General features: G+C 44.8%; 1 protein-coding gene across 2 annotated transcripts in view; it reads right to left on the bottom strand.

Moving 5' to 3' along the window:
• Positions 1 to 230: 230 nt before the first annotated feature.
• LOC144682500 (uncharacterized) overlaps positions 231 to 9,949 on the bottom strand; it is a 64,819-nt gene continuing 55,100 nt past the window's right edge. For both annotated transcript variants that reach the window (XM_078544892.1, XM_078544893.1), the window contains exons 4-5: positions 9,367 to 9,418; positions 231 to 394 (exon numbers count right to left, since the gene is read on the bottom strand). In XM_078544892.1, coding sequence (XP_078401018.1) covers positions 311 to 394; positions 9,367 to 9,418 — 136 coding nt within the window. In that variant the 3' untranslated portion in view covers positions 231 to 310. The remainder of the gene's footprint in view (positions 395 to 9,366; positions 9,419 to 9,949) is intronic.

Below are 9,949 nucleotides of genomic sequence, written 5' to 3'. Positions count from 1 at the left end.
TTCTAATGCGTTTTAACTCAATGGGCTTGATGAGCTGAAGGGCCTCTTCTGCACTGTGTGATTCTGTGATTCTGTAATGAGCCAATCACACCCCTATTCAAAGCTATTATGATTCTTGATAAGACATGAGTCCTGATTCAAGCCTTTAATTATCCTTGCGTTATTGTCAAGTGCACTGCCAACCCAGCATAAATCATTGGCAAAAATACAAATACACTGCTTTATTTCAGGAAAATAAAACATATACAATTTATTAAACATATACAGTTCAATTATTGAAGGGAAAAAGTCTAGACCTTGACAAAGCCTTTTATTCAGAACTTGGTCTTGATGTATAGTAAATTGAGTTGATTCTGTCATAAAAATCATGGCCAGAAATGACTTCATTTGGTGCCTTGGGGGAACAGAACAGATAGTTAATTTCAGTTAGTAAAAAGCAATGTAAAGCAACATGATTCAGCTCCAGATCACACCTCTGTAGATTTATAAATACCATGGACAGAGTTCGAGGTGCAAAGTCTTGCATGGCTCTACACCTGGACATACCTTTGAAGAATTCTCATTATTAACTTGTTGAAATGACTGGCAGAGATGGAGGAGGAACTAGCAGGCACTGGTTACATAATGTTATTGCTGTTTTCTATTGAGAGAATTTCAGCATTGATTAAATAGGAGTGGATGAAAGTGAAAATGTCACTTATATTTTTGTACAGTTGTAGTCCGGGCATGGCTAATACAGCAGCAAAAGTCGTTTTCCTTATAAAGGCAGAATGTAGTTTGATGTTAAACCAAACCAGATTTCTGTCCTTTCAAGTGCATGGAAAAGGCCTCTAAACACTATCAGAAGAAGAATAACGGAGTACTCTTTTTGTGCTGGCCATAATTTATCCTTCAGTCAACAACAAAAAACAGATTTACTGGTCATTCATTTTATCGCTGTTTGTGTGGTATTTACATGTGCAAATTGGCTTAAAAATAGTGACTGCACTTCTAAAGTAATTCATTGGCTATGAAGTGCTTCGGAGGAGCCTGAGGATATAAACAAATAATTTCTCTTTCTCATTCTTTAATTGTAGTCAGATTAGGTATTGAAAATTTTATTTAGTTATATTTGTCTGCTGCCCATGGGTTGTGAAAGCAGCAATTAAGCAATTAAAGACTTGAGCTTGGCCGGCAGCCCCCAAGGGCAGGATTTCCTTCCACTGAGGGGCGGAAGTCCCACTAAGCAATCGTGACCAATAAATAGCCGTAATTTTTAAAACATGACTGGAATCGGTCAGAAATCTTCTGGAAGTGATTTTTTTCTTAAAAATGGAGAATAAAATGCTACAAAAGATGACTGCCCGAATGTCACCTGATTTGATCTATGAATACAAGCTTTATCGAAAGGATAAAAGGACACCTTCCAGACTAAAAAGTGTCTTCTCCTGACACCATCTCAAGGATGTTCCCCGACTTGAATGGGTCATTTTGAAACCAGTATGGGGATTTTCTCAAACACTCAGTGTGACTGTCTGCAAAGCCCAGGTTGTGGCTAATGCACTGAAGAACAACACCATATTTGGAAAAAGGGACTGTGAGAAATCACATGGTAAGGCAGCCAAAACAAAAACAGAAATACCTGGAAAAACTCAGCAGGTCTGGCAGCATTGGCGGAGAAGAACAAAGTTGACATTTCGAGTCCTCATGACCCTTCAACAGAACTAAGTAGAAATAGGAAAGGGGTGAAATATAAGCTGGTTTAAGGTGGGGGGGGGCAGAGTTTGGTCTCCCTTTAAATATTTAAGTGCTCCCTGCAAGACACAACAACTGCAGAAATAGCAGCAGCAGAGAAGGCAGCAACATCTATGCCTTAAGACTGCAACATCGTAAGGTCTCCAAGCCTGTTTCTTTTCAAGTCCACCAATACAGAAAACTGACCTCATGGTAACAAGACTACAAGTAACTAACCTCGTGACCTAAAGAAAGCCCACCTTTTAGAGAAAATCCTGCAATGACTCTGATGTACGATTTTGGACATTGAATTCTTTTAACTACACTTCGGGAGTGAAAAACCTTTTCTTCACCAGGCCTGCACCATCTGCTTTCCAAGATGAGGCAATCATATGAATTATGACCTATTCGTTTGTTTATAAATTGTATAAGCGCACCATTCTCTTTAACTATGTTTTCCTCGTGTGCGTGTCTGTCTACGTGTCTATGTGTGTGTGGAGAGTGAGTGATGTAGCATTAGATTTTTGGGGTGAACTTGTGTATAAATAATCCCCCTTATTTAAACCCACAAGAAGCTTGCTGCTGGTTTTTCAAATTGTCCACACCCAGAGGTTAAAAAACACAGACCACTCTATTTTTGAAAATAAACTGATTATGGACAAGGAGGGAAGGGAATAGGGGTTTCAGTTTTCTCTCCTCCCTGTCCATAACAGTATCACATTAATGGATAAGTATAAAATCAGTGGAAAAGACACAGGCTGAGAATTTAAGGTCTCACCTGCAGCAAGTGTAATGGCAGGTGGGACTGGAAAATATCATGGGAGTAAAGAAAGTCAGTTTCCTGTCAGTGTGAAAAACGGTTGTGATCGAGCGTTGCAGACTTCAATGGTGGAACATGTACCCCTCTGCGCCATGTTGGGAATGCTTTTTGAATAGATTAGAATATCATGAATGCTCATTATCAAGACAGCTCGTTGGAATCATGCCTGTGCACAGAATCAAAAGGCCATGCCAGTGCCTAACTAGATCGCCATGATTCACGGTTGATATAAGCGGCGAGCACCTGGCGAACTGCAATTCACTTTGAGTGCACTCGCATACCTACCTGCACGCATCACTTATGGCTTGCCTCATGCTGTGCCCACACTGGCTCCTCTAACTCCATGCCAGGCTGTGCAAGCAATAGCACATCGATTTCAGAGGTTTTCACAAATAAGGCAATATGTACCAGACCAGCGGTGAGGTGGGGGTGGGTTGAAATGTGATGGAGGACAAAGGCATGACTGGGGGGGGGGGGCGAGGGGAAAGACAAGACAGTGGAAAGGGAAGGGGCTGGAGTGCAAAGTCTTGGGAAGAGGGGAAGATTGGGAAAGGGTTGTAAGGAACATATCTTTTTATTTTTCTTTATTTCTGTGGGACTGTGGCTTTAAAAAACTACCATGACTGCAGTTGAAAGATATGTTCATTGGAACAGGATGTGGAATATACAATGTTGGTATCTCCTGGAACAGAGTGTGCCAGGCTGGACAAAATGGTGCTGGGAAGGAGAACTGCCTAGCAACAACATTTTAATTGATTCCTGATCAGGTGACCAAGGCTTTATGTGATAGCATTGAGCAGACAGATCCTAGCCTGCAAAGAGAGCACACCTAAAACCTCTCTCCTGTATGTATAAGATTCCGGTAAATGTAAAAGGCTAGCTAGCTGGCTTTTCCTTCATACCTCTGTAACCTGCTCTCTCTGAAAAACTCTCTGTCAAGAGGAAAAGGGGAAAATCACCAGTAGAGACAATGAAAAGCAAGTTTTCAACCAGTGAACTACAGGTTGAAAGTGCTGGAAGACCACCTTGTGTCATTAACAATGGACTGCGAGGAATTTGGGAAGACATCAAAATCAACCCATATAATCCCATACTCCAGATTGGTGCTATTGAACTGTTTTACCTCACCCTTAAAATCCATGTTTTGTATGTCTTATGTGTGGATGTGTGTGTGTGTGTTAGGGGTTAAGAAGGGCGAGAGTTTAAGTTATAGACTTAAAAGTTTGCAGTTGATATTTCTTACTTTTGCCACTGGTTAAGGACAATTTGTTTAATAAACAGTTATTTACTTGATAAGTTTACAAACCTCGTGTTTGTATTCTGTTAACCTAAATTAAACAGTTAGGTAGAATTGGGGAAATCTGGTGGTCTAATCAAACTTTTCACATTTGTTGCAGCTCGGGGAACAGTGGGACTTGATATTACAGCACACTATCCCCAGTGAGTTGTGACAGGGTATACGCAGACACATCACTTGGAGGGGGAAGACTGGGGAGGGTGCACAAAGAAACATGACTGAGGGGTGGAGGGAAGGAGAAGAGAGGCCAGAATGTCAAAAGAGTCGATGAATGAACTTGCAAAGACTGTCCTTATTCCAGTCCAGGGAGGGGGGGGAGGGTGGGGGCATGTCAGTCCAGTGTCAGTCGTGCCCAGCATGATGTGCCCAGGGCAAGGTCTTTACCTTAAACATGTCAGTCCAGGGGGTTTCAGACATTGTACCAGGCCGCAGATGTCACAGTCACAGTCAGGGGGAGGCATCTGCTGCCTATGGATTGGGAACAGGTAGCTTGTGGGTGGGCACTATATGGCACAATTTAGTAACCTCAAGATAGGGAGGGTTAAGGTCAAAATGGGGTATAGGCACATACACCTCAATTGGCTCAGGGGGTAACACTGGATAGCAACGACTATAACAATTGGATCAAGGGGCAGGAACTAGAGGCATTGAAAGAAGGACAGCCTGTACATTATGCCAGGATGATGGGAGGGATTTGCACAATCACACAGGGAGGGTTGAAGCTGAAACAAAAACAAAAAATGCTGGAAAAACTCAGCAGGTCTGGCAGCATCTGTGGAGAGAAAGACAGAGTCAACGTTTCGAGTCAATATGACTCTTCTTCAGAGTTCGAAGCTGGTCTGGTAGTAAAATCTGTGGACCACCATCTTGCAACCTGCAGGTATGTCACACTAGAAAATGAAACTAAGAAGCAACGCTGCTGGGGCGGGTTCTGAGGACTACTGGGAGGAGTGGATCACTGCACTGGGGGGCTGATTAAAGGGGCATCCATCTGAAATCTGTATTTCCAGATGAGGAGGCATGTACAGCTGAGGAATATTAGGAGCATTTCAAAAACTATAGAATCAATCTGGAGCATTAAATCTTAGAGCATTCATGCAACATTAATCGTGATTAGTTCCAATCATCAAATTGCTTGAAATAACCCCTTGTCCCAATCGTGCCAATACCCCAATATGAAATGGGCACCTGAACAAACTGCAGATGCCTATTTGAAACAGCACCTGCAGCTGGCAGGTTCAGAGATGGGAACCCCTAGCTCCCCCTAAAGTTATGTCACCCCCTCACTGAACATTAGCCCTCATGTGTTTTTGAAAGGCGGTACTCATAGGCCTGAATTTTCTTGTTAGCGATTTGGGGGTGGGGCCCGCCAGCCAACCAAGGGCAAAATTCTGCCCATAGAGTGCACTGAATGAGGAATCTAGGGCACGGAATAAATGTAGGGTACCTAAGTGCCTGGTCAAAGCAATCTCATAGCAGTATGTCTAGGGGAGGGGTGAAGCATACTGTGTGTGGTAATTGCCTGCCCAGGATTGTAGGGGCGAATATGTGTCTAGATTCTAACCAAGCTCTTTGAACCCACAGTCATTGATAGTCCGTGACAGAGAGAGGACCTTTGGAGGCTGATGCTCACTCATGTTTTTTTTGCAAGGATCCTACAGAGAGGAGAATTCCAGGAAAATGGAAGATGCATTTAATATTGCCTGCATCAGCACATGTAGGGGCAGGAGGAAAGGTGGAGATGAGTGCTACGGCAGCGCCAGGCTCACCAAAGGGAGGAGCTTCACCCTGATGAGCGAGGGGCAGCAGGGACTCTCCAGACTCAGAAGATGAGGCTCACAGGAACACTGTGCATAGGCGACTCTGAGGATGTACAGAAGACTCATGTTTTTTCTCCACATGAGCGAGAATTGTTGACGCTTCCGCATGTCCAGGGACCTGGTACTCGCATTTGCCACATTCTCCAGGAGTTGATGCTGCATGGCCTGGGAGGACTTCCATTGCTAGTGGCTGTCAAAGTCACCGCCGCTCTTAACTTCTACATGAATGGCCCATCTCACTGGGGTCCTCTGCGGGATTTCTCAGGCTTCCACTCACAAGTGCATACAGGAGTTAGCAGATGTCCTTTTTGCCAAGACCCACAATTACATGCACTATGCCAGAGATCTACCTAGCCAGACAGCCAGATCACCGGGCTTCACTGCTGTCTTGGGATTCACACAGGTGCAGGATACCATCAACTGCATTCATATGGCTATATGGGCTTTCTGGCAACAGGCAGTGCAATACATCAACACGAAAGGTTCCACTTGGTCACGTATAGCTGGTCTGTGACCATAAGAAATAAATCATGCAGGTTTGCACCATACCCAGGAGGCTGCCACAACTCCTACATCTTGAGTAGATCGCAGATCCCGGACACCTTTGAGAGACCACACAACATCCAGGGTTGGCTCCTCAGTGACAAAGGATGTGGCTGATGATGCCTGTGCAGCGGCCACAAACTCCATCTGAGGGAAGGTACAATGATGATAATTCCACTACTTCAGAGGGTCTCATGTGGCTTACTGCACCCTGCATAATTTGGCGCTGCATAGGGGGAGGATTTGCCATATGCTGAGACAGAGGAGCTGCATGTCTCCTCCAATGAGGGGGACATGGAGAGGGCTGAGGCTGATGAGATCGATGAAGCCAAGACTGCAGGGGAAGAGGCCGTAGCAAGAGCCAGAGGAGGCAGGCGCGATGTGAGGGCCTCATAGCCACCAGGTTCCATGAGGAGGATGACAAGTAGCATTTACTGCCCATCCCTAATTGCCCTTGAGAAGATGCTGGTGACCTGCCTTCTTGAACCATTGCAGTCCTTGTGGCATATTTACACCCTTGGTGCTGTTAGGGAGGGAGTTCCAAGATTTTGACCCAATGGCAGTGAAAGGACGGAGATATATTTCCAAGTCAGGGTGGTGAGTGGCTTGGAGGGGGGCTTCCAGGTTGTGGTGTTCCCATGTATCTGCTGCCCTTATCCTTCTAGATGGTAGAGGTCATAGGTTTCGAAGGTGCTGGTTAAGGTGCCTTGGTAAATTTCTTCATCGCATCTTGTGGATGATATGCACTGCTGCCACAGTTCATCGGTGGTGGAAGGAGTGAATGTTTGTGGAAGGGATGCCAATCAAGTGGGCTGCTTTGTCCTGGATGGTGTCAAGCTTCTTGAGTGTTGTCGGAGCTGCACTCATCCAGGCAAGTGGGGAGTATTCCATCACACTCCTGACTTGTGCCTTGTAGGTGGTGGACAGGCTTTGAGGAGGCAGTAAGTGAGTTATTTGTTGCACGATTCCTCACCTCTGACCTGCTCTTGTAGCCACAGTGTTTATATGGCTAGTCCAGTTCAGTTTCTGGTCAATGGTAACCCCCAGGATGTTGATAGTGGGGGGTTCAGCGATGGTAATGTCATTGAACATCAAGGGGCGATGGTTGGATTCTCTCTTGTTGGACATGGTCATTGCCTGACACTTGTGTGGTGCAAATGTTACTTGCCACTTGTCAGCCCAAGACTGGATATTGCCCAGGTCTTGCTGCATTTGGACATGGACTGATTCAATATCTGAGAAGTTGTGAATGATGCTGAACATTGTACAATCATCAGCGAACATCCTCACTTCTGACCTTATGATGGAAGGAAGGTCATTAATGAAGCAGCTGAAGATGGTTGGGCTGAGGACACTACCCTGAGGAACTCCTGTAGTGATGTCCTGGAGCTGAGATGACTGACTTCCAACAACCACAACCATCCTTTGTGCTAGGTATGACTCCAACTAGCAGAGAGTTTTCCCCCTGATTCCAATTGACTCCAGTTTTGCTAGGGCTCCTTGATGCCACACTCGGTCAAATGCTGCCTTGATGTCACTCACCTCGGGCATTCCTTTTGTTCATGTTTGAACCAAGGTTGTAATGAGGTCAGGAGCTGAGTGGCCCTGGCAGAACCCAAACTGGGCGTCAGTGAGCAGGTTATTGCTAAGCAAATGCTGCTTGATAGCACTGTTGATGACCCCTTCCATTACTTTACTGATCAAGAGTAGACTGATGGGGCGGTAATTGGCCAGGTTGGATTTGTTCTGCTTTTTGTGTACAGGACATACCTGGGCAATTTTCCACCTAGCCGGGTAGATGCCACTGTTGTAGCTCTGGGTGCAGGGGTGCAGCAAGCTCTTGAAAACAAGTCTTTAGTACTATTGCCGGAATATTCTCAGGACCCATAGTCTTTGCAGTATCCAGTGCTTTCAGCTGCTTCTTAACATCACGTGGAGTGAATTGAATTGGCTGAAGACTGGCATCTGTGATGCTGGGGACCTCTGGAGGAGGCCGAGATGATCATCCACACGGCACTTCTGGCTGAAGATTGTTGCGAATGCTTCAGTCTTATCTTTTGCACTGCTGTGCTGGGCTCCTCCATCATTGAGGATGGGGTTATTTGTGGAGCCTCCTCCTCCAGTGAATTGTTTAATTGTCCACCACCATTCACGACTGGATGTTGCAGGACTTCAGAGCTTAGATCTGATCTGTTGGTTGTGGGATCGCTTAACTCTGTCTATCACTTGCTGCTTATGCTGTTTGGCATGCAAGTAGACCTGTGTTGTAGCTTCACCAGATTGACACCTCAGTTTCAGGTGTGCCAATACTGTGTAGTCATCTGACTCCTCACAAATATTCTGGCTCTTAATGAAGATAAGCAAATAGTCCCATCTCCTGCTCTTTCCTCGTAACCCTTTATTTTTTAAATATATATTCAATTCCCTTACAGCTTCCACGAACCTTCATGTAGCCCCTTCCAGATTAGAACAACAGTCTCCACTTCCTTACCATCATCTTTCATCCAGATGCCATCTTGCTGTCTGGCTGAGGAGAAAATCCCATATGGATGGTTCTATATGAAGGATCCCTTCCCTACACTAATGGAGATCTGAGGTGGAGAGTGAAGCATGGAGCAGACCCATCCAATAAGTCTTTGAATCACTTCACAGATCATTTGTAACTCCTGCTGTCTGGGTGAGTCTCTGTATCACATTTATGAGGTCTGTGAGAGCTCGCTGCCCATGTTCCACTATTTAAAGGAGCTGCTCCTCAACTTCTAACTCCACTTCATTCCCACGCTCCTGAACTTTGGCTAGTATGGTGCGAAGGAGCAGTTTGGAGTTGGGCCTGGCCAAAGTGGCCAATGATAATTCCTGGTTGAACACAGCCCATGAGGGTTTTCACTCTGACTACCAACCTCTCTTTCATAGGTTTGCCTATGAGCAGATGACCCTGGAGAGGAAGCATGTGATGTCTGTCAATATGCTTGAGTCTATCTGCAACCAGTGGGCACCACAGGCACTGGAATGCTTAATGGTTACTGCAAATTGCATTGATATTTCATTTCACAAATTTCCTTTTTTATGATTTTGATGGTTTTTATTAGTCCTCTAATTTTGTTTTTTTTTAATGTTTCCTTACAGATTTTAAAGAAACAGATAATGACTGTGTGCAACCAACTAATCATTACCAGTGAGCATCCATTCGAGGACCCATTCTGAACGCTGCAATCCACCTGGTTCCTGTATTTTGGAGAAATGTGGAAAATATGCATTAACTCACTTGTTCACCATATGTAATGTGGAGAGGTATGAAGATAACAATGCACTACATATCTAATTATGTGTCTGTCCTTTTCTGTACCTATTGATCCCTTTCTCGAGGTGTCAGCTGTGGCTCAGTTCATAGCACCCTCGCCTTTGAATCAGAGGGTTGTGGGTTCATGTCCCACTCCCGGAAAACCAAGAACTGTGATTGTACTCGAAAGAGTTGTGACTGTTGATAACTCGAAAGAGTTTGATCCCTTTCTCAGTCTAGTTATGTAAAACAGAACAGGAATACATCTCAGCATCATACCAGCAGATGGCACTTCCCCATGACATTCAGTTCACCTGGCCACCTGGCTCACAATGAAGGGATGACATTGATCCTGGCCACTACCAGATGGGGGGATTTTTACCTTGATGAGTTATAGTAGTTCATGTTGTGGAGCACTTTGGATATTCAAATACAATATAAACCTTACCAATTCAATTGCCTTTCATATGTCATCA

This window comes from Cetorhinus maximus, chromosome 7 (assembly GCF_964194155.1).
Source record: "Cetorhinus maximus chromosome 7, sCetMax3.hap1.1, whole genome shotgun sequence".
Classification (NCBI taxonomy): domain Eukaryota; kingdom Metazoa; phylum Chordata; class Chondrichthyes; order Lamniformes; family Cetorhinidae; genus Cetorhinus; species Cetorhinus maximus.
This window is presented reverse-complemented; position numbering and strand designations above follow the sequence as displayed.